At 42.4% G+C, this 26030-nt stretch overlaps 1 protein-coding gene across 1 annotated transcript in view; it reads right to left on the minus strand.

Annotated features, from left to right (window-relative positions):
* OBSCN (obscurin, cytoskeletal calmodulin and titin-interacting RhoGEF) overlaps positions 1-26030 on the minus strand; it is a 96242-nt gene that overhangs the window by 49877 nt on the left and 20335 nt on the right. Inside the window, exons 9-14 of the mRNA XM_049648814.1 lie at positions 20471-20746; positions 17495-17770; positions 13366-13641; positions 13217-13224; positions 9677-10041; positions 7179-7195 (exon numbers count right to left, since the gene is read on the minus strand). Coding sequence (XP_049504771.1) covers positions 7179-7195; positions 9677-10041; positions 13217-13224; positions 13366-13641; positions 17495-17770; positions 20471-20746 — 1218 coding nt within the window. The remainder of the gene's footprint in view (positions 1-7178; positions 7196-9676; positions 10042-13216; positions 13225-13365; positions 13642-17494; positions 17771-20470; positions 20747-26030) is intronic.

Raw genomic sequence — 26030 nt, forward strand, 5'->3', positions numbered from 1 at the left:
AACATTTTTGATGCTATTATAACTGTAAGGTTTCGATTTCAAAGTGTTTCTTGCTAGCACATATAGAAATGTTTTTTTACATGGTAATCTGCATAATGTTTTTTTACATGGTAATCTTCCTCAAGAATCTTATTTGGCCTAGTAATTTATATTTAGGATTTTTTGAATTGGAAATCACATCATCAGTGTACATTCTATCACTGTATCTTCCATCTTTATGGAATCTATTTTATTTTCCTCCTTACACTGCTCAGTGATTACAGTGGCCTGCTTGTATGGTCCCCAAATCAAAGCTTTCAGTGTCTCCTATAAATTCCTCATGTGTTCTGTAACTTCACTTTCTGAAGCAAGAAAGAGAACTGTCATACAGCGTGTTAAGAATTTTATGGCATGACTGATGCTGAGTTTTATCAAACACATTTTCTGAATTTATGACATAAAAATTTAACCAAACACTTTTATTCTGTGTTGAGATAATCACACTGTTTTTCACTTAGTTTCTTAATGTCAGGCTTTACATTGATCTAACGTTCAACCAAATTTGCAATCCTGGACAATGACTTCCATCACCGTGTGGTACTCTCTTGCTATATTGTTGAATTAATTTTGCTAATATTTCATTTATGATTTTGGTTTTTGATATCCCCAATAGGTTGGTCTGTAATTTAATTCTTCCTACTTTTCTTGTAAGATTTTGGTACCACTGTTACATTTGCTATTGTGAGAAGTAAGGGAGATGATTCGTTTTCATCATGATGATTCAAATAAAAGCTGTGCTGTCCATTTGACAGTAGGTTTACAATCTAGAGAAAATATGTTCGACCCCCTCCCAACAATGGAGTCCCAAACTTTACTTCCTGGTTCTTCTTCCTGTCTCTGTTTCAGGGACTTATTTTCATGGGATTTGCAATGAGCTTGCACCAAAGGACAAAGAGAGAAGGTGAACAAATGTGAGAGGTCCCAGGATTCACCTCAACCTGCAGGGTCCAAGTCCTCCTGTGGGTGAGGACTTAACTGGCTCATCCCAGTTAGGGTGGCCTTTCCATGGGAGGGCTCCTGGCCTCTGTGGTATCTGTGGAGCTAAAGTCTTTTTATCTTTGGAGAAAGAAGTGATGCTGGGGAAAGGGTAAAAGGCAGCACCGCGGCGACCCATAACTCTGTGCATGTGATGAGGGAGTATAAAGCAGGCTAACGGCAAAGTATAAGCTAGCACCCACCCACCCCCAGGTGGAATGTGTGGTATTGCTCGGACACTCTTGGCTGCCCAAGAACAAAGGAAAGGGGTTTAAGTGCTGGCCCCCATGATGTGGGGAAACTACAGCAAATGAAAAATGAAATTCCCTTCCTGCCTAAAGTCCGTTGACAAGTCCTTGACACAGGCAAAGTGACCTCCCTCTAGGAGCTCAGCTGCCTCAATGATGACACTTTGTTGGGGGCAAAAGAGAATCTTGGCTGAACATTATCCCCAACCTCAAGGATCCTGTAAGTCTATTTCCTTTATCTCAAATGCCCCAAGATACATGCTGGCAATCATGCTCCAAGCTTATGGCCCCCAATGGACATCTGAAGGGTCTCATGCTGAGGTTTTACTAAATGGTAATAAATGGCATTTTCCTAACAACAGCTACCCTTTCAAGGTCCTGGAAACCTTGCCTCCAAAATTCCTTAGAGACTTACTCTATCCCTGACACCTTCCCAGCCTGAGGGTATAGAATGAGTTACCCCATCATGACCCCGGTGCAGTTCTTCCTGCCCGTGGGTCCTGTCCCCGTACTGTAATAAAATCAACTTTTTGCACCAAAGACGTATTCAAGAATTCTTTCTTGGTCTTCAGCTCCTGACCCCATGAACCCTTACCATCATCCCAAAACCTCATCACCCAGACCAAGGTAGGAAAATTTGACTACAAGTACTGCCTTGGGACAGGAAATCCTTAGAAGCTGAGTGTGTATGACTGAGACGTACCCTAGATATGAAGACAATGCAGAGTCTAGATCTGCAGTCCCATTCTCCTATGAAGGAAATGGCTGGAGACAGACAAAGTGGGTTCTGGAGAGTGCAGGAAACCTCCATTAATGGGGGATCAAGCACCCCAGGGAAGCTCAGGAGCAGGAACCAGCTTTTTCAAGGATGGGGAACAAAAATTCTAGGCCTAGGGGTAAGGAAAGAGACCCAGAAATAGGTGGGGTCTCTTCAGCTTCCCCCAGATAGTCACTGGGGCGAATGTTATAGTACTGGGAGGGTGCTCCTTATACAGGGAACAAGGACAAACATAAAATGATCAAATTCTGCTGCTTTGTTTGGACAAGAGACACAGTTAAAGGGCCCTCTGTTTTTTGGCCTCAGTTTGTCTCAGAGAAAGACTGGGTCTGCCAGGCTCTAGTCCTTTATGTGAATGACAAAGTTCCAGTACACTGTAGGTGAGGGAATATGCTCTCTGCTGTCTACCAAGAACTCTTCTATGTTTCCTCTTAACACAAAAAAGGAAAGTACTAGGAATCTCTAAAGGAGAAGCCTTGGGACGCCCTCTCTTGTACTCCTCCTCCTTATAATCCCCAGGTCAACCCACAGGAGGGGGTAGGAGGGAACAAAACAGAGAATTTGGGTGGACAGGAGGAACCTTATGCCTTACTGGTTTGTATCCAAACCTCAGGAGGGAACCGAAAAAATGTAAAAAGCACATAGAGAACTTCCTTCTTCCCTCTGGGAGCTCTTCATTCCCCCAAAAAAGATTTCCTTAAAACAACTGGGTGAAATAGTTTGCAGGAAGCAGTTTCCTATTCCAATAGAAGGGAAAAAAAAGTCTCCAGCCAGTGATCGCAGATCTTATCAAGGATAGATTGCTGGAGCCCTAAGTTATTTCCATTAAGGAAGGTCCTTTTAAAGGGGACAAGGAGAGATTGGTTTTGTCAATGCCCACCACCACCAGTACTGAGGTGAGGAATTTCAAGAAGGAAATGAAACCACTGTTGGAAGATCCACTAGGTTTGGCAGATCAGGTTGATTAGTTTTGCAGACCTAATATTTATTCCTGGGCTAGGCTGATGTCTATCATGAATATCCTATTTACCGGAGAGCAAAGAGAAATTATCAGGAGAGGTCGATCAGTTTGGGGGACGTAATATTTATTCCTGGGCTGAGCTGATGTCTATCATGAATATCCTATTTACCAGAGAGCAAAGAGGAATGATCAGAAGAGCTGCAATGTCTGTTTGGTGGAGAGAGCACCCACCTGGCCAGGAGTTCAGCCAGCGGAACAGAAGTTTCCTAACCTAGATCCTGGTTGGGACAATGATGATCTTGGGCACAGAGTTAGGAGGAAGCAGAAATTAAGAAAACCAATCATCAGAGGAATCAGGGGATCAGCTCCAAGATCTCAGAGTATCATCAAGGAATTTTAAATATATATATATATATATGTTTTATTTATTTTTGAGAGAAAGAAAGACAGAGTGCAAGCTGGGAGGGTCAGAGAGAGAGGGAGACACAGAATCCGAAGCAGGCTCCAGGCTCTGAGCTGTCAGCACAGAGCCCAATGCAGAGCTCAAACCCAGAAACCATGAGATTGTGACCTGAGCTGAAGTCAGACGCTTAACCAACTGAGCCACACAGGTGCCCCTTAAGGCTTTTGAGATACAGAAAGAGAAGGAGGAAACCCCAACTGCTTGCTTACAGAGGCTTAAGGATCAAATGAGAAAATATTCAGGCCTTGATCTGGAGGACCCAGTGGGGCAGGGTCTCCTGAAGGTTAATTTTGTCTCCAGAAGTTGGCCTGATATTGCCAGAAAGTTATAGAAGGTGGATAGAGGAATTGCGCAGGGAGGCACAAAAGGTATTTGTAAAGAGGGATGAAAAGAAGCAACAACAGAAAGCAAAAATTATGGTGACTACTGTGGAGAAGATGATTGAAAGGGAAGGAGGAAATAGAGATTCCCCCAGGGGGGAAATGAGGGATCATAGGGAACAAAGTAAAACAAGAGGAATGCGAGAAGGAGAAGAAAGGAAATGTTATAAATGCAGACCGCCTGGCCACTTTAAAAGGGAGTGTCCTCTATGGAAGAAGGAAGAGGAACTGACCCCCTTATGGCTCTGGAAGAAGAAGATAAAGGGGGTCAGGGGTTCCCCTTTGCTAGACTCCAGCAGCAGTCCTTGATACATTCAAAGGTGGGACCCAAGGGAGAAGATACAACCTTCTTGTTTGACACCGAAGCTGCCCATTCCTCCCTAACATTTAAGCCACAGGGGACAAAATTCTCACCAGAAAAACTTTTGGTTTCAGGAATAAAAGGAGAAAAATTTCAGGTTTGTATATATGAAACCATGACTGTAAGAACTGAGACTGAGGAAACAGAGGTGTCTTTCCTGTCCATTCCTGAAGCAGGAGTCGACCCCCTAGGCAGAGACCTCACTATAGAGCTGGGTTTGGATATAGGGATAGAGAGGAGCCAAATTAAAGTTCTCATAGCTTACCTCATAGAGGAAGAAGAAAGTAAGATACATCCAGAGATATGGGTCAAAGAGAGAAACAGAAGAGGGCTTCAAATTCTCCCAGTGAAGATTTGCTTAAAACAACCAGGTGAAACGGTGTGCAGGAAGCAGTCTCTTATTCCAATAGAAGGAACAAAAAGACTCCAGCCAGTGACCACGGGTCTTATCAAGGATGGGTTGCTAGAACCCTGTATTTACCCATACAATACTCTGGAACTCCCAGTATGAAATCCAGATGGGTCCTACCAGTTGGTGCAAGACCTGGGAGCAGTAAACCAGATAGTTTGAACCCAATACCCTACAGTCCCTAATCCCTATACCCCCCTCAGTAAAATTCCTTATGGGCATAAATGGTTTAGCGTAGTAGATTTGAAGGATGACTTTTGGGCATGTCCACTAGACCCAGAGAGCAGAGATCTCTTTGCCTTTGAATGGGAGAATCCTGTAAGCAGGAGAAAGCAACAATACCACTGGACAGTATTGCCACAGGGCTTTACTGAGGCCTCCAATTTGTTTAGTCAAATGTGGAATCTATAATAAAAATGTCCCCCCACCTCCGCCAGACACTCAACTCTTTCAATATGTAGATGAATTCCTGATTTCAAGGGAAAGTGAGCCGAAGTTTCCAAGGCCACAATAGGTTTGCTTAACTTCCTAGCAGGGTTGTCTGCCTATGAGCTTCTTGATAGGCTACTTTATTTAGGGAGGGCATTGGACTTGGACTTACCCACCCTGGAAACTAAAGGTCAGTTCCTCAGAGATATGTACTGGCCACATCCTCTGTTCTATCTTCCCTTAGGGTAAAAGGGCTCTCACACAGACCCTGACACTTGAATTCATGGCCCATCACTTTCAACTGGGGGATCAGGCATTAATCAAATGTTGGAAAGAGGAAAATACTCCAACCTAGCTGGCAAGGCCCCTATGAAGTTCTTGTAACCACTGAAACTGTTGTATTGACTGCGGAAAGGGGATGGACTCATTACACTCAGGTCAAGGGGCCAGTAACGCGGACTCTAGACAGGTGAAGGGACGATGGGAGGTATATAAGACAACCAAGGACCCCTTAAAATTACCCTTAAGAAAGGAAGTTCAGAGTGTACAATAAAGGTTAGAATCTGGCCTTGCAACTGGGGAATATTATGGCTTGGGTAGGCAACCACCAGAGGATGAGAAAATTCCAAAAAGGAAGTGCCTCAAGCCTATCCCATTAGCTTAGTAATTAATGTAACTAGAACTGAATCCCCTCAAACTTTGAAATTTGATGCCTGCCTCAACCTATCATGTGGGAATTTAGAAAAACAGAGGTGGCTATCACAGGCAGATAAATATCTTTGTATTGATACCTTTGATCTTTACAGTCATCTGGACCTCAAACCTTGTTTGGGAGTTGGGACTTGGCATCGTAGACTACTCAGATTCAGGAATGGACGGCCAAACCCATGGACACTTTAACAGTTAAAATACATCCATCTAAGGGTATCCCACTGAAAAATTGCCAGAACTTAAAGTGTGACCCCATGCTTCTAACCATTAACAGCCCCCTCACTGCAGATCAGGACCCAAGGGCAGCACCTGGAACATATGGATTAGGAGTAGATGTTACAAGAATTTAAGAACTTAAGGGACTACTGTCCCTTAAGCCAGTTGATAACCTCATCTGTAGTATGCCTCAACCAACCACAGATCCAAGGGGGTATTTAATTTCTCCCACTAATGATCCAAAGAAGATAAGCAAAGTTGAAATCAAAGACCTGACACAAACCCTTAAGATCTAGACTGGATATGGAGATGTTAATGCGTGGGTGTAATGTGTTTACTTCTCTGTGCAGATGTTTAACAAAAGCAATTGTTATGTTTGTGGTGCAGAAAGGCCACAGGGGCAAATTGTTCCATTTCCCTCTGGATGGGATACAGACCCTGCAGGAATGAGTTGCATGATGGCTCTCCATCAGTCACGGATGTTTGGGGAAATGAGACCTGCAAGATCCTGTCATTGCTCTTTCATGCACTACAAATGTCAGACCCAAGGGCCATCCCCTCTTCCTTCATAGGGACAAGGAATCACTCCTCCTGTCTCTCAAGAGTAGGGAAACAATTCAACAAACCTGTGGGATATTGGCTGACCCACGTGCACATCCTAAATGCCACTGGTGAACAGAGCCACAACTATTCTAACTTGAACATCCCATGAGCAGATGTTTGGTGGTACTTTGGGAAGAGGAGCCTACTTAACTGGTTTCTGCCCAATTGGAGTGGAACTTGTGCATTAGTCCAAATGGCCATTTCATTCACTTTGGCATTCCATCAAACCGATAAAGACAGTGACATTCACCACAGAAACCAGAGGGCTTTACAGTGATATTTTTATTCCAATGTGTACATTGGTGCAATAGGAGTCCTATAGGGGTGTCTCCAATGAACTTAAGGACAGGAATCAGATAGCTGCTGGATTTCAGTCCTCACTTTTCTGGTGGTTTACCATTGATAAGAATGTGGACTGGATTAATCACATCTGCTAAAATCAGCAAAGGTCTATCAATTTCACTAGGGCTGCACTCCAAGGAGTAGCCAGTAAGTTAGATGCTACCACTCGAATGGCATGGGAGAATAGGATAGCCTTAGACATGATGCTAGCAGAGAAAGAGGGAGTCCTTCTTTTGTGTTATGTTAGGAGACCAGTGCTGTACCTTTCTCCCCAACATTGCTGCAGACGGCACCATCACCAAAGCTTTGCAGGGACTACCAACTCTAGCCAATGAACTAGCATAAAACTCAGGGAGTAGTGACTTGTTTAGTGACTGGTTAGAAGTATGCTTTAGTAAATGGAAAGGAATGGTTGCTTTGATTCTAAACTCTTTGGACAATGAGTCCAAAGACTCATTGTTATTAATGAACAAATGTTTGTGCTTATGCCCAAAATGACCTATTATTATTGAAAGATAAACCTTACTACGAGGAGGAGAGCCAACACCTACTAAACATGTTTGAGTGAGAGCTCAAAAATGAAGGAAATATAAATGAAAATGGAATCAACTTAGAAAAGAAGAGGTGGGATTGTGAGAAGTAAGGGAGATGATTCATTTTTGAATACCAAATAAAAGCCATTGTGTCTAGTTAACAATAGATTTACAACTTATTGGAAATATGTATGTACCCCACACACACAGTGGAGTCCCAAACCCTTAGACTCTTCACTTCCTGGCTCTTCTTTCCCTCTCCGTTTGGTAGACTTTGCAATGAACACGTGCCAAAGAACAAAGGGAGGAGGGGCTGAAAGTCTCTGCGTCACCTTAGGGAATGTACAGTTGTTCCAATGAGACTACTTTTTGCCTTCCATGGGCACAAGCAATGTCTGGGTAAGACTGTAATCTCCGCAGTGCTCAGCCAATGAGGAACCACGGGAGGGACTTGCGTGCTAAGAGGTAAATTGCTGTAACTGCCCTGAGTGTGCCTATCCATCAGACACTGCTCTTGCAAGAACATCGCTCAAAGCCTTGTTTCACTGTGCTCCAAGTCTCTGTGTCCCTCCTTTGATTGAGTTGGTGGGCTTATTTCTCACACTACCTAAAATGAGTTATGAAATATATCTTGTTTTTATATTCCCCAGAACAATTATTTCCTCAAGCATAGAATAACCATTTTAAAGAATATTGAACATAGTTTACCAGAGAACTACTTGACTTCAAAGATTTTGTATTATTGGTTCCACTTATTTAAAAGTCATAAAACTATTTGAGATTTCTGTATCTTTTTGTCCATTCTCACAATTTATTAGGAATTAGCCAAATTGTCACAACTTTTCAAATTTATTACCATAAAATATTTTGTCATATTGTCTTAAAATAAGATTTCACAGACACCTAAATGGGATTTGGGGTGCCTACCCCCACCCATGGATCATTATATGCTGATAAAATTCCGAACTGTTATGTTCTGGCAACTAGGAGTCAGAGTAGGATGGGAGCCCACCCCTATTTGGTATCAAGATTCTCTCTTTTTTTAATGTTTATTTCTTTTTGAGAGAGAGACAGAGACAGAGAGAGACAGAGTATGAACAGGGGAGGGGCAGATTGAGAGGGAGACACAGAATCTGGGCCAGCCTCAGGCTCCGAGCTATCAGCGCAGAGCCCGACAATGGGCTGGAACTCAGAAACTGCGAGATCATGACCTGAGCCAAAGTTGGACGCTTAACCCACTGAGCCATCCAAGCGCCCCAAGGTTCTCTTAACAAAGGAAAAAAATTTTGATTTTTTCCACTTTATGTACCAGTCCAGCAGATGCAGATACACACAAAACATTAGGAAAATGCTACAAAATAAATGCTGCTTTCCTGGTCAGGCTGCTACTGTGGGAACACCTCAGTGACAAAGCACACTGAGTGCCAGGAGTTACCTGCTCCTTCCCATTTCTAAGTTTACAAATGCAACCAGAAGGGTAAATCTGACACTGAGAGTGTATCTCCAACCTGGAGAGAAGGGAAAAGTGAGGTTTTCTTGAAAACAATAATCCTAAATGTCACAGGTGAGTATCTACAAATCATCCATTCTTCCTTCCCTTTGCACAGCAGACATTGTCACAAAACATGCACCTACATTTTGTCACACACAGGTAACAGCGAGCTTCTCTATCAGGGAAAAAGAAGGAAGAGTGTCCCAGACACCTCAAGTGTGATAATCTAAGGTTCACTCTTGATATCTCAATTCCAAGTATGATTGTGTGGCCAGAATCTCCCCTAATCTAGGCCCAAGTGAATTGAAACACCTCTCACTGACAAAAACTGGTCAGAGCTACTGATGGGTGGCATGGGTAGTTGTCAAAACATATAATGGAGAAAATGTGCCATATCCAAGGGTGAGAGATACCTGGTTGACCTCGAGCCCAAGCACAAGATGGAACTAGAATCCTGGACACCAAGGAACACCAGAAAGAGCAGGGCAGGTGCTAGGAATGTGACTGAGCATTGTTGCACCAAATTGCCATTCCAGATTACAGAAACAGCCCCTTTCCTTTCCATGCATACCCTTCCCATGAGGCCTCCCTTGACCCAAAACTGATGTGAAAAAAGGAGATGAAAACAGCATATGGACAAATGGTAGACATGAAGAGATTAGGTCTAAAGGAAAAGGACACAAAAGTCCATCCGGGTGTAATCCTGGATGGTCCCATCATCACCTTCCATCAAGGCTAGAGTATTACCCCCAAGTACTGACTTGTAACGTCCAGGCAGAAGGACACCTTCTCTCCCCTGGCCTCGCAGCTGTACTCCCCAGCATCTGCTCTCCCCGCTTGCTGCACCACCAGCTTCCTGCTGCAACCCTTGGCCTCCACACGCACTCTGGAGCTTGCACTCAGCTTCTTCCCATCCTTGTACCACATCACCTCCGTCTTGTCCTGGGCCACCTCGCAGCTCAATGTGGCACTGGCCCCTGCCTTGGCCTGAACCTCACTGCATGCCGGCTGCTCCTTGGCAAACACAGCTGCAAGCTCTGGGGACAGAGTCACCTTGTAAGTCAGGAAGGCAGCTCTGGTAAGAGGAGCCCGAATGGTGAGCTAGGGGGTCAGAAACTTCTCCAGGTTCTGCACCAGCTGTAAGGCCTGGAGAAGCCCCCTGCCTTTCCTAGAAATGGGTAACCACAATCTATCTATACATTCTATCACTGTTCCATGTTGCTGCTGCAGGTGTGGACACTGGAGACATCCCTCTGCACAAGCTCCTCTAGGAGAGGATCTGTGGGGTCGTGATACATGCACACCCCAGCCTTCTCAGATGATGCAGAGTCTTTCCACAGGACTGTCAGGAAGGGAGTTCCCACTCTTGCCTCCCCTGTGTTGTCAACTGTTGGCAACTTGGTGGGACTGAAGTTGTCCTCCCTGTGGTCCCATTACTGATAAAGCGATGCACATTTTCTGATGTTTTTGGCCATTAGCGTTTCCTCTTTATGATGTCACTGTTCAAGATTTGCCCCATTTTCAATACCACTGTATGTTTCTCTTATATTCATTTTCAGGAGCTCTTTGTTAATTAAATTTTTTTAATATGTATTTATTTTTGAGAGAAAGAGACGGAGTGTGAGCAGGGGAGGAGCAGAGAGGGAGACACAGAATCCGAAGCAGGCTCCAGGCCCCGAGTTGTCAGCACAGAGCTTGATGTGGGGCTCGAACTCATAGAACCGTGAGATCATGACCTGAGCCAAAGTCAGACTGTCAACTGACTGAGCCACCCAGGCACCCCAAGCTCTTTGTTACTTTAAATGCTAAAGGGTTTGGTCATTAAATGTCTTATTAAAATTCTCTCCATCTGTGTGTCTTGCATTTTCCCTTCTTCATGGTGTCTTCGGATCAAAGTTCTTAATACAGACAAACATATCAACTTGTCCTTTGTGATTAACCCATTTATTAAGTCTTTTGTTACATTTATGTCACTAAATAGTCTGCATTACCTGCTAAGAGCTAATTGCTTTACCTTTTACACTCAGGTCTCTACCCACCTGGAGTTGATGTGTGTGTGTGTGTGTGTGTGTGTGTGTGTGTGTGTGTGGTCTGTTCTGTATATTGCTTTTTTTTTAAGTTTTAATTTTTCCAAGTCTCTTATTAAAGTCTAATCATTAATCTTTTGGATTTTCTGAAATTGATATTATCTGTAAATTCCACGTTTGTCCCCATATTTTATACCTTTGTCTTATTTTCCTCCTTATTGTACTGCCCATTGTTGGACAGAAAGCCTCCTTACCTTGTTTCCAATCACAAAGTCAGGTCTCTTTCATTTTAAGGGTGATTCTAGCTGGTATTTCCTGTAGTACTGTTTTCCAAATTAAGGAAGAAACCCTTTATCTATAGTCAGTAAATAATTTTATATTACGAGATTATGTTAAATTTTATCAAACATTTTTATTCAGCATTTATCGAGATAACCACAACATTTTTCTCTTTCAATCTGTTAATATCATGCACTGTTTTGCTTTTTTAATGTTTCTAATGTTAAAGCAACCAGACATTCTTGGACTACGACTTCAATCATAGCGTATTGCCTGCTTCATGTGTCGGATTACTTGGTTGACTAATATCTTGTTTAAGATTTTAGCTTCGATATTCATAAGATACTGACCTGTAATTTTTTAATGTTTATTTATTTTGAGAGAGAGAGACAGAGTATGCACAGGGGAGGGGCAGAGAGAGGGAGACACAGAATCTGAAGCAGGCTCCAGGCTCTGAGCTGTCAGCACAGAGCACAATGCTGGGCTCAAACCCACAAACCGTAAGATCATGACCTGAGCTGAAGTCGGACATTTAACCGACTGAGCCACCCAGGTCTCCCTTTAATTTTTTAAATGTTTATTTATTTTTGAAAGAGAGAGAGAGAGAGAGAGAGAGAGAGAGAGAGAAGATGGGCAGATAGGGAGACACAGAATCCCAAGCATTGGCCTGTAATTTCAACTCTACATGTTTTCCTTGTAAGATTTCAACATCAATATTATGTATCTACATCTACATAGATGAGTTGGAGAGTGTATACCCTTTTTCTGTTGTCTAGAAGAATCTCCATGAAAATGTAATAATGTCTTTCCAGAAATATTTGGTATAACTAATCAGTAGATCCACTGAACATAGACTCTTTCTATGAAATATTTTTTTTTTATATTTCTGGATCCATTTCTTTAAAAGTTATAGGACTGTTTCAGTTTTCTATTTCTCCTCATGTCATTTTTGATATAGTTTTCTATCAAATTTTAAAACTTTTAAAATGTTTAGTATGAAGTAAGTTTTCAAGTCCTCTTCAAATAACGTTTCACGAAGATAACTAGCATGTTTCTCTGTATCTATATACACACACAAACCACTGAATACAAATACAATACCACACTGTTTTGTGGTGGCACCTAGAAGTCAAATGTCAGACCTTTACTGAACATTAAGACTCTCCTAACAAAAACAAAACAAAAGACCCTCTTAACAAAATAAAATGAATACATTTCTCAACCTTCTCTACGAACCAGCCAAGAAAGCACAAATACACACTAATCACTACATAATGCAACAAAATAAATACTGGTCCACCAGTCAGTCTGCCATTACAGTAACTTGTCTTTAACAAGATGTGCTGATACAGCTTAAGCTATTTATTCCTATTTCCAAATTTATACATCAGACTCCAAGAGGAATTCTGACAAAGAATGTTTTAACCGAACACAAAAGATATGCTTTAAAAGGAATATCCTGTACATCAGAGGTACATATCACAAGCACATATCTACCAATCTCTGCTTTTGTATACTTTGCACAGACATTGCAACATGGAATGGATCTAGATGCTACAGCACACAGGTGCAGAAAGAGCTTTTCTACACATGTGCAAGGAAGGAAGAGATTCACAGAACATCTAAACTTTGATAATCCACAGTCAGTCTGAGGTATTTACAAGTATGGATGGGTAGTTGAAATATCCTCCTATCCTTGGTCAGTGAGATCCAAACATCTGGCTTGTGATAACCTGCCTGTGATTCTGAGTGAACAAACCTGATAGCTGGCAGAACATCCAATAGGAGGAAATTTACAAGAGGCACTTGGTCTAATTCAGACCCAAATGCTAAGTAGATTCAGAGCTCCAGGACACAAAGAAATTGGGTAGGTTCTAGGAATATATAACTAAGCATCAGTGTTCTAAACACCACTGAAGATGGACACAAGTGGTCCCCTTCATTCTTACACACCTGTCCAACCCAGCCACCCTTGACCCTACCATGGGAGGAAAAACAGGAAGGTAGGAGGATGTGAGATGGAAGAGCACTGATGGTGAGAACACTAGGGATGATCTGCGCTCAAAGTCAGTCCCATTCTCTCAAACAAGGCTAATTCACTACCCTAAAGATTACTGACCTGTGACATCCAGGTGGAAGGACACCTTCTGGCCCCCGGCCTCACAGCTGTACTCCCCAGCATCCGCCTTCCCTGCCTGCTGCACCACCAGCCGCCTGCTGCAGCCCTTGGCCTCCATGCACACTTTGGAGCTGGCACTCAGCTTCTTCCCGTCCTTGTACCACGTCACCTCTGTCTTGTCCTGGGCCACCTCGCAGCTCAGTGTGGCACTGGTCCCCGCCTTGGCCTGCACCTCACTGCATGCTGGCTGCTCCTTGGCAAACACAGCTGAGGGCTCTGGGGACAGGGAAGGACACACAAAGTCAAAAAGTAATTCAAGATGTAGCACGGGGGAAAGAAGAACTAAATGGGGAGGTGGTAGAATCTTATCCAGGCTCTGCACCAGCTGTGTGGCCTGGAGAAGCCTCACCACCTTCTCAGCAACAACTAACACAATTTATTTATACATTCCACCACTGCTCCACGTGGGCTGTTCCAGGTGGGGACCATACATTCCATCACTGCTCCTCCTGGGCTGTTCCAGGTGGGGACCATATATTCTATCCCTGTTCCATGCGAGGACTCTGAGAGACTTTCCTATGCACACACTTTTCTGGGTGAGGAGATGTTGGGTCATGATGTGTGCACACTTCAACTTTCCCAGATGATACAGAGTCTTGCACATGAATGTGCAAAGAGCATGTCACCCACAGTGCAAGACAGTCCCTGAACCTCCACACTGTCACCTACTCTGTGTTGTCAACTCTTGGCAACTGTGGGCAGTGGAGCTCTACCTCCCAGGGCTGTCTCTTACCTGGTCCTGATGATTCACAAAGTGAATTACCTTTTCCAGTGTTTTTGGTTATTAGTGTTTGCTCTTTTGCTAAAGGCTTTTGCCCAATTTTCAATAGCATTGTCTGTCCTCTCTATGCTTGTTTTTAGGATCTTTTTATATATATGAAGGCATATCTTTGGTGATTATGTGTGCTGTAAATATCCTCCACATCTGTGTGGCTTGTCTTTGCTGTCTTCTGATGATTCGACATTTTTAGGTTAATGTCCTCATATATTTCATATTTGTTTCATTGTGGTTAGTGCACTTGTGTTCTGTTCTAAGCAATCATTCCTAAGCTTGAAGCAATTAAAAACATCTACATTACCACCTGAGAGTATATGGTTTCACTTCTGCTCTGAGGAGAACACCAGGGGTTGACTGTGAGTGGTATGAGTTACTAGTCCAATCCTTTTTCCATATGGTTAAATGGTCCTAGCACCATTTGTTTAAAACAATGCTGTCTCTACTTCGTACACAGTTCCACATTAAACACACACACACAGAGGGGGAGGGGATGGAGTCATCAGTTCCTGCATGGGTCTGTCTCAGAGATCACTATTCTGGTTCTTTGGTCAGTGTATCTTTCCTGGCATCAAGACACCATTCTCAATCACTCTATCTGTAATATTTCTGATACCTGGTCCAGCAAATGCTCACCCTTTGCTCTACTTCAAGAGGTATATTGTCTGTGTGTGGCCTTGATGATCTGTTTGTCAATTTTCAAAGTCCCCACCACTACCACCACCAAAAATGACCATTTGGTTGGATGTTTATTAGTATCAGGTATGCCTGTTTCTTCCATGGTTTTCTATCCATTTATTTCCATCTCTTGACTGTCTCTCAATAACATGTAATAATTTACCCTCACAGAGCCACCCAGCATCTCTTTATCAAACTAGGAATTAGAAACATGATAGTCTTGATGCTCTTATAACTCTTAAATTTTCGTTTTCAAAGTGTCTCTTGGCAGCACAGATACAAGAGTTTTCTCAATATTGACTTTTTACACAGTAATCTTTGTCAACTTTCTAGGTCAAATAATTTATCTTTTGGATATATCATATTATCCATAAATTCTATTTTTGTTTTTTTCAAACTTCCTTTGACTTTATTTGCCCCCTAACTATGCTGCATAGCATTGGATAAAAGTGATAGCGGTTAGCTTCCTTGGGTAGTTCCCTGTCTCACAGATCACTCTGTGTGATTAGCTGGTTTTTCTGCAGCATCATTTATAAGCTGAAAAAAGAACCATTCTATTTATAATTGGCTAAGAATTCTATGTCATGAATTGATGTGAACTTTATCAAACACTTCTTCTGGATTTATGATGTTAAATTTTATCAACTACTATATTCTGCATTTATGGAGTAATCACTTCATTCTTTTTCATTCAGTCTGTTAATGCCATGCATTATACTGATCTGCTAATATTTCCAGTTTAAAAAGCCTTGAACTCCTAGACTATGACCTTCATCATGGTGTATTATCTTTTAAATACTTTGCTAATTTATTTTCCTAATGCTTTGTTTAAGATTTTGGCCTTGAAAATCCATAACAGACTGACCTGTAATTTGAATTTTTCATCCTTTGCTTTTCAGAGTTTGGTTATCAACATTATACTGTCTCTGTGAAGTAAATCAGAAATAGCTTCCTCTTCTCTTTTCTAGAAAAATCTCCAGGAATAGGCACTAACTTCTTTCCAGAACATTTCACATAATCTACCAGTGAGAAAGTGCACATGGTGTGAGATTATTTACTACATCTCTATTTGTTTAAAACATTCTAGGACTATTTGAGGTGTTGAAATCTTCTTGTGTCACTTTTATCTGGTTTTCTAAGAATTTGGTCAATTTGTCAAACCTTTTCATATGTATTACCATAAAATAATTTGTAATATCATCTGAAAATAACACTAAAAAAAGACACATGGTAGATTTTTTGTATCTACCAATTATTATGCTCAGAATAATTATAATAATAATATTATTATTATTATTATTATTATGCAATTATTTGTTGCATACACCAACAAATAATTTTCTGCAGATACAATACCAAAGAGTCAGGTGGTGGCACCTAGAAGCCAACGTAGGACTGCAGCCCATTTTTATTTGCCATTAAGACTCATAAGGAGCGGTGCCTGGGTGGCTCAGTTGGTTAAGCATCTGACTTTGGCTCAGGTCATGATCCCATGATTCATGAGTTTGAGCCCCGTGTCAGGCTCTGTGCTGACAGCTCAGAGCTGGAGCCTGCTTCAGATTCTGTGTCTCCCTCTCTCTCTCTCTGCCCCTTCCCTGCTCTCTCTCTCTCTCTCTCTCTCTCTCTCAAAAAAATAAATAAAAACATTTTTAAAAATTTTTAAAAGACTCATAAGGAAAGGAAAATACATTTAGTTCTGACCCTTTTCTGTGAACCAGCCAGAAATGGACAGACACACAAGTCTCTAGAAAATGGTATGCAATGCTGCTTTACCAGACAGCAGCTGTTAAAGACCTCGTCTTTAACAAAGTGTTCTTGTGTAAGATAAGCCACTTATTCTTTTCCATTTCTAAATCGATGAATCATACCCCAAGGGGAATTCTGACACAGAATGTTCTAAGAGAGGGGAAGCAAGATTTGCTTCAAAAAGAGAATCCAGACTTCACATGTGTCTATCACATATCTGTCAGCCCTCTGCTCTCAGTTTGCTTTGTGCAGACATTGCACAGAACAGGGATCTAGACTTTGCTAGATCCGTGTCCATGTGCAACGTAACTTCCGTGTCCATGTGCAAGGAGGAAAGGGTGTCCCAGAATGCCTATAACTTTGATAGTCCATAGTTCTGTCTGAGATACATCCAATTATGATTGGCTGGAATAAATTACTCCTTATCCTGGTTTAATGAAATTCAAACATCTCTCCCTAGGGTGAAACAACATGTTGCTAGATGAGGGCACCTGGGAGCTGCCAGGACATTAAGCAGAGGGAAATGCATATATCATGGGTGAGAAATGCCTGGTCTACTTCAGACTCCAAGTGCAGGGAACAGCCAGAGGTCCAGGTACCAAAGAACACCCAGGAATTTCTGAGCAGATACAGGGAACTTACAACTGCCATTACTGTGTGGAAACAGCACTTGGGTTTCTGGGAGCACAATCTCCCTTCTGTTCATACCCTTCCCACCCAACCTCCCTTGGCCCAGCCATGGGTAAGGGCATTGGGAGAATGGGCCATGTGAACACATGAGGTCTGGTGGGAAGAGCACCATGGTTGGCTGGGGATGTAAGCCAATCCCATCACCTCCACACAGGCTATGACAGTCCCATAAGAACTGACCTGTGACATCCAGGTGGAAAGACACCTTCTGGCCCCTGGCCTCACAGCTGTACTCCCCAGCATCCACTTTCCCTGCCTGCTGCACCACCAGCTTCCTGCTGCAGCCCTTGGCCTCCATGTGCACTCTGGAGCTGGCACTCAGTTTCTTCCCATCCTTGTACCATGTCACCTCCGTCTTGTCCTGAGCCACCTCACAGCTCAGCGTGGCACTGGCCCCTGCCTTGGCCTGCACCTCACTGCATGCTGGCTGCCCCTTAGCAAACATGGCCGAGCGCTCTGGGGAAAAAGAGGCATGCACAGGTTCAGAGACACAGAGCTGTCACCAGCCTAGGTCACAGGAATGAAAGCCTCAGGGTTCAGTAAATTTTCTACTTGGAGCAAATGCCATCACATGCCCAGAAGAGTGCTGGAGTGTGTTTGTAAACATATGCCTCCTGTCCTAGAGCCCAAGTGTACATTTGGATGTGTCCTGACTCAAGAGCAATTTCTAAGGCTGGTGCAAGGTGGCAGAGGCTGTTCCATCACCTGTCTCTGCTAGTTCATGGTCCTTCCCATGTGACAGCCAGCCCTTGTGGGCAGGTGGGGTTGTTCACTCCTGTATCCCCAGCACATGGTGTGTCCACCACAGACTACCTTACCACAGTGTAACTCCCATGTTAATGCACTAATTCGTTTGCACAACCCAGTGGAGTTTGGTGTGACTGTCCCCACAGAACCAAAACAAAAACAAACAGAAAACATCTATCTCCCCACTCACTACTGACCATGCCCAAAAGTAACCATTATCTTGACCTCCGCCACCATCAATTACTTTTGCCTGGACTTTGATTTCACATGAATGCATGATCCATTGGGTGTTCTTTGGGTCTGTCTTCCTCCCCTTGACAGAATGTGAGATCTACCCATGCTGCTGCATGCATGGATAGTTTTCTATTGTATGAACACCTCATCTTGTGTTTGCTTTCCCTCTTGTGATTCATCTGGGCTATTTCCCATTTGGGGATATGATGAGTAAAGCTGCCTTGAACAGTCTTGTATGTCTCTTTGGGGACAAATATAACTGCTAGTACATACATATGGCTAAATTTGGCTTTAATAGATACTTCCAAAGAGTGTTCAATAATGATTGTGACAACTTACTCTACCACTGACAGTGTGTGATAATTCAGATTCTCCACATCCTTACCAACACTTGAGATCATCGTTTTTTAAAAAATTGTGTATATCCCATTAAACTCAAGTATGTACATGCAGGAAGGATCTTAGGGATTCCATGCTCTGAGCCCACCAGAGACAGACTACCCTGAACAAAACTACAAGGTGGTCCCAAGTCAACATGGTCCTGGAATGAGCCAAAGTTTGATTGTCCTCTCCCTGCCTATCACAGGAAAGAGCAACCCTCTTTCTGGAATAAGATAGCATCATCCATATAACAAGTTTTCTCATGCAATATCTGACAGTCAATCGAAGCATTGCTGATGTGCCACAGACAGGAGTAAATAGAAAACTAAACAAGAAAAAAGTACAATATCAGACGATTGATTATTATGTTTTTTCAGACTGGGATACAGCCATGATTAATACAGTTTTAAAATGAAATTTTAAAAAAAATAGGTCAAACATGAAAAATTTACTACAGAGTCTGGAATCTATAAGAAATCAAAAAATGGAAGTTATATCACTTGAAAATAGTAAACACACTATAAGTGAGTTGGACAGCACATTAGATATAGCAGAATACAATATTAGAAAATTGGAAGGCAGGTAAACAACATACCCAGAATAAAGCAGAGAGAGAAAAATAATTCGGAGGCAGAGAGAAAGATGCAACAAGATATGTGGGGAAACATAAAAACGTCAAATAAAATATAACAAGAGTTCTGACAAAGGAGAGAGATAGGACAGAACAGAGAAAGGCCAAGGATAGCCTATGGTTGATGAGGACATAAACCCAAACACTCAAGGTGATCTACAGCCCCAACCGGTATGAATACAAAGAAAACCACATCCAGGTTCATCAAAGTAAAACTTCTGAAGGCCAAAAACAATATCTTAAAAGCAACAGGAGAAAAGAAAAGAAAACCCTTGAGAGAATATAACAGATCTGACAGTTGATGTTCTAAGAGAAAATATGGAACCTAGAAGACAATGGAATGATATCTTTAAAATGTGAAAATATATAAAATTGACTCTTAACAACACAAGGGTTAAGGGTGCCAACCCACCATGCAGTAAAAAAAAAATTCATGTATAACTTTTACTTCCCTAAAATGTAACTACTAGTAGCCTACTGTTGACTGGAAGCCTCACGGATGATATAGTCAATTAACACACACTTTGTATGATATGTGTATTATAGACTACACTCTAACAATGAAATAAGCTACAGAGAAAAAAATGTTATTAAGAAGAGAAAACACATTTACATACTGTACTGTATTTATAGAAAAAATCCGCATATAAGTGGACCTGTGGAGTGTAAACCCATGCTGATCAAGAGTCCACTGTATTTACATATGTAACTTGATACCCAGAGAAAATAGGCCTCAGAATTGAAGACAAAATAAATACTTTTTCAAATAAGCGAAAAAAGAAATTAAAGTACCAGAATACCTACGAAAATAAATATACATGATGAAGTTTTTCAGGCAGAAAAAGTAAATAAATAATCTCAGAATATTGGGCCCAAACCCTGGCTCTTAGGTTTTCTGGCTGTGTGAATATCAGCAAGTTATAGAATTTTCTTAGCTCATATTACAATGAGAATATTCAGAATTCCTCCTCTGAGGTTGTTGTAATGTTTGCACAAGTGAAAAGACAAGAAGCATTCGTAAAATGCTGCCATGGGTATATAATTAATAACTGCTAGCTATATGAAAGCATGATGACAAAATAGACCATTAGATGTCACCTGTGCACACCCCCAATCCTTAACAACTAGCTTAAGGAGCATAAGACAGACGTCAAGGAACTCACCAATGACATCCAGGCGGAAGGAGACCTTCTCCCCCGCAGCCTCACAGCTGTACTCCCCCGCGTCCGCCTTTGCCGTCTGCTGCACCACCAGCCTCCTGCTGCAGCCCTTGGCCTCCACACGCACTCTGGAGCTTGCACTCAGCTTCTTCCCGTCCTTGTACCACGTCACCTCTGTCTTGTCCTGGGCCACCTCACAGCTCAGTGTGGCACTGGCCCCCGCCTTGGTCTGTACCTCACTGTGTGTTGTCTGTCCCTTGGCAAACACCAATACAGGTTCTGGGGATAGGAATGGACAATTAAATGTCTAGAACTGAATAAGGGCCCACCTTCTGGGTCTCAAAACCAGGATTCCTTGGGCACAAGCCTGCCTTGCTCCTGGATCCCTCCACACAGAGAATTCCATACTCAGGAGATGCATAAAGCAAAGAACAGGTTGTTTCTCAGAATCTGAAGGCTCCAGGTCAAATAATTTCCAGGTCAGTATGTGTCATGTTACAGGATTAGGCATTTACCATTTGTGATACCATAATTATCCTAACAAATGGAGGCATATCTTGTCACTTGTACATCAAAGCACAGGTATTTTCAGGGAGAATTTCTTGTGCACTGTCACCAAGAGTGGGTGATGCCCACGGCACAAGAACACACACACAATGACTTCTAATGCAATCTGTAACTTCTAGCAAGCCAATCACCATTCCTGTAATCAAATCCCTGTCCTTGGGACTGGATGTGGTTTTTATTAACTTACTTCTTTTGCTTCACATCACATTACTTCTAGGACCCACTTATTCACTCTAGACTAAACTTTCTTCCTTTTGACGTATATCCATCAGCATTTTTTTTCCAGCAAGGTTTTGTGATGGTAAATTCTCTCCATTTGCTTCCTGAAAACATTTCTATTTCATTCTGAATTTTGAATGATAGTTTGGCTGGATACAGAATTCCAGTTGACAGTATCTTCCCCAGTACATCGAAGGTGATGCCTTCTTTGTGCTCTTCATTGCTGTTGACAAATCTGCAGGAAGGATAACTGCCCTCCCATTAATCTTTATTTTTCTGTGGTTCACTGTGATGTGTCTATCTGTGGACTTATGTTCCCTACATTCCTCATGATCACTTGTAAATCCTGAAGCTTAGGATTCACATCTTCAACCAGTGCTAAAAATTACCTACGTGATTTCTTTCATTATTTCTTCTTCCTCATTCTCTCCAGTCTCTCCTAGAAGTCCTTTTAGACACGTGTGGCCTTCTACTTCTCTTCCCCACATCTGTCATTATCTCATTTTTTTAAATCTCTGCTTCATTCTGAGTAACTTCCCCAGATCTATCTTCCAATTCAGTGATTTTTCTTCAGCTATGTCTAATTTGCTACTTATCGCTCCACTAAATTGTTTATCATAAATGTGTTTCCCATTCAAGAAGCTTCCCAAATGTGCTTCTCATTCATTTGGTTCTTTTTTGAATCTGCCTATTCTTTTTCTTACTATTTTACTTTTTTCTTACATTTTCAAGTCTCCCATATAACTCATTTTAAGTATGCTTATTTCAAATACTCTTTCAGATAGTTGTTCTATTATCTGAGGTCCCCAGGTGGTCTAATCCTGATATTTACTGTGACTTCCAACTCTCTTCTATGTAGGATTATTCCTCCGGTGCTTAGATGAATTTTATTGTGAGTGCATCTAGCATGGTTTCCTTAGCCAGTGGTATTAAGTGTGGCCTGGGTGGTGAGGTAACCCACCCACCTGGGCCAAGGCAGAAAGACAAGTGCCCTATAATCTCCCTGAGCTCAAGGCATATTGCTTTATTGGGCCATCTTTTCTTTAATGATGTGGTTTTACAACGTTTCCATCCTTGTATGCTGGTCTCTGTTCCACTTCCTTTTTGCTCCCACAGTCTATTTGCAAGCTGGTGGTGTAAGTCAGATGCAGATCCCTGGGACCCAAAGTCCCCCAATTGTGCACCAACTCATCACCCATTGCTTTAGTTTCTTAGTGCCTCATCCTTTCTAGCACCTGGAAATGTCCCTTTTTCGTCTTGCCAGTCCAGATATTAACTTAACTTGACTTTATTACATTCTGTCCCACATTTTAAGATGTCTATGATGGGAGAGTTTTCACATTACAGAAGTCCACAGTACCGCTGGAACCCCAAATCCAGATGGGGTGTTTATAAGCCTACCTTTCCACATGAGATTATTCAATTTCATGCACTAGGGACTTTCTGCTTCAGGAATGCCTCTCTATTTTCTCAACAGAAGTCAGTGGAACTCTTGGTTTTTGGCCTGCACATCAAAGCATTGGTATTTTCAGGGAGAATTCTTTACATGCTATCACCAAGAATGGGCACTATCCTTGAGTTACAAGATTTTTAATTGGATTTCTAATATTTTTTAAAATTCAAATAGCCAAAGTAAAAATGGTCCTATTTTTATGCCTTAAATATATTTTTCATGGAGAAAAAGATAAGGCATCCAGGTGGCTGAATTTCACCTACCTGTCCTCAGTGACCTGATACCACCTAGGACAGGTGTCTGGATGGAAGGCAGTGATGATGATCCAAAAATCTATGCAGTGACTGGCAGGGGCTGTGGTCAGCCTCAATGTTCTTTGGTTCTCCTCCCACCCAAGCCCCTCCCTACATGGTCTCATGTCCCCCAGTGTCCCAGGGGGAGGTCCCATCATCATCCACTCTTTCCACGCCACTTCTTCCCCCAGTCCCTCCTACCACAAACATGCCAACAAATCCTGAATCTCCAACCCCAGACCAGTGTCAACTGAGTACCATGCCCAGATAGCTGACCACCCCTGGACATCCCAGGCTAGCATGTCACCTGCTTCTTCCAGCAAATATGCTCCTGTCTACCTGCCATGTCTCATATGGTGACCCCTAGATCTATGTATTCACACATGGGTTTAAGATTCATCTATGTCTCCTGCTTCTCAGCCCACACCCACATGAGCACGAATTCACGCACTCATCATCCCTCTCTGTCCCCTCAACCACAGCCTCTGTTTGACTTGGACATCTCCAGAAGCAAAACCTCTGCAGTAAGATGTCCTTGGGGACCAGATGGGTTAAGTGGAGTCTGCATGCTTCTTGTGGATGCCATGCCCACCTGAGCTTCTGCCACATCTGCCCTCCCAGCCAACAGCTTTGCTTTTGGAATCATGGTCTCTCTATCATTTCTCCACCCGTGAGGCTACCACCAGATGAGTCCTCACAAACACTACCATGTGAAAGCAGAGAACACCTAACCACACAGCCAACTGTCACCTTTATCCATAACCAGCTGAACACACAACTTTCATACTGTACAGTGAGGCACCTCCTATTCATTTTGTGGCCCCAGACTCAGCTGCATCCCCAAGGTGGGGTTGCACCAGGTCTCCGTTATTTCTGACATTCACTTCATAGGAGTCCTCACAGACTAATCTTAAAGAAAACTGTATCTCTTTGATATGCATGTCATGAAATCATTCCTGATCACACTGTGTGTGTGTGTGTGTGTGTGTGTGTGTGTGTGTGTCTATGTGTATATATGTGGGGGTATGCAGGTACGGTTGTATGTGCACATATATGTGTGTGCATGTCTTTGTACATGTGTTTAAACGTGTGTATGTTGTTGTATGTGTTTAAATGTGCATGTATGAAGACGCCTGGGTGGCTCAGTTGGTTAAGCATCTGACCTCAGCTCAGGTCATGATCTCATGGTTTGTGGGTTCAAGTCCCACATCAGGCTCTGTGCTGACAGCTCAGAGCCCGGGGCCTGCTTTTGGACTCTGTGTCTCCTTCTCTCTCTGCACTTTCCCCACTTTGTCTCTCTCTCAAAAATAAACAAACTTTAAAAATATGCATGTATGTATGTGTATATGTGTCATGTATGTATGTTTGTGTGTATATATGTTTGTGTGTATGTGCATTGAAATGTATGTGAATATATATATGTCTATTCATGTGTGTATGTGTGTTGTGAGCATGTATATGTGTTTATGTACATGGGTATATGTATGTCTATGCATGTGTGTATGGATGAGCATGTATGTGTTTAAATGTGCATGCATGTGTATGTGTGTGTGTTTGAGATGGCCTGCCACTATCTGTGCCCAGGAAGAAGCACATGTGGGAGCCCTCCATGATTACTCTGACCCCACCACACCATGAGGCCCCCAGCTACAGTGTTTTGCCTTCAAAATTCACCTGAATGAGTTATAAATATCCCTGAAAGGGTGCTTAGGATTTGTCCCACACTAGAAATGCCAAAGTTTGGGTCCATCTACATAGTTACAGAAAATTAAAACCCATATTTTTACAAAAACACCTGCACTTGGTTCCAGTTCTGGGCATAAACACTCCACCGTGTTTCAGTCACCAAATGCAGCCACAGGGCCATGGAGCAGCCATCTGAAGATTCTCAAAGTAAGCAGCAGCAGGCAGATTGGGGAGAAAAACCAGAATTCAAAGTCCACCAAACCAGAAGTGAGTCTACCTTTCCCCCCTTGCCTGCACTCAAGGCAGCTCAACATCCAGAAGCAGGTCCCCATCCTTCTCCCAAAACTTAGGGAAGAGAACCCCGAGTGCTGAGAGAGAATGGAAGATACCCCATTTTTTCTCCATGTTCTCATGCCCCAGCCCATGAAGATTAGAGACCCCTAGAACACTGAGGGTATAGAATATAGTATTCCTATGCAACTGAAGGAGGACACTGATCTTTCTCTTTTCTATCATTCTGCCACTGGACACCGGTGCAGGTGGGACCATTAAAAGCAAGTATCACAATAACATGCCTAGAGCTCCAGCTTCCCAACTAAAGAACTGAAAAAGAAGACAGAATATCTGGAACAGGTGGTTGTCCAGAAATGCCAGGGATCACCACTGAGTCACATTTGAGTGAATATGACCCCAAAAACCAAACCAAAAATTTTGAACTCTGAACTGGGCAGAGGCCACTGTCCAGAGCCACACCTACCACTAGGTGGGCACATTCAGGACAGATTCAAATGGCACTGCAAAGTCTCTGTAAAGAAAACAATCTATGGGGAGTTGGCAGGAACCCATAGCCTGAACTCAACAAGGCCTATTTCCAGCTTTACTAAGATCAACATACCTCATTAAATGTAATACTCAGGGTTTCAAAACATACCATTCAGTATATATGGGATGCCATCCAAAACAGCCCCCTGAAAAACCAGGAAGCTCTCAGTTCACATGCATAGGAGAGGACTATTAACAGATACCAATGTCAAAATGACACAGATGCTGGAAATATCTGACAAAGATTTTCAAGCAACTATTACAAAAATGGTCCAACAAATGAAAGCAAATACTCTTGAAAGAAATGGAAAGACAGAAACTCTCAACAAAGAAAAACAAGATATAAAAACCCAAATGGACCTTTTACAAGTGGGGAAATAAAATAATTGAAATAACTCACTGAATGGGCTCAGTAGCAGAATGCAGACAACAGAAGACTTACTGAACTTGAAGATAAATCAATGGAAATTATTCCATCTAAACAAGAGCAAGAAAGGGAGTTTTTAGATAGAGCCTCAGGGAC

This window comes from Panthera uncia (assembly GCF_023721935.1).
Source record: "Panthera uncia isolate 11264 chromosome A1 unlocalized genomic scaffold, Puncia_PCG_1.0 HiC_scaffold_17, whole genome shotgun sequence".
NCBI lineage: Eukaryota > Metazoa > Chordata > Mammalia > Carnivora > Felidae > Panthera > Panthera uncia.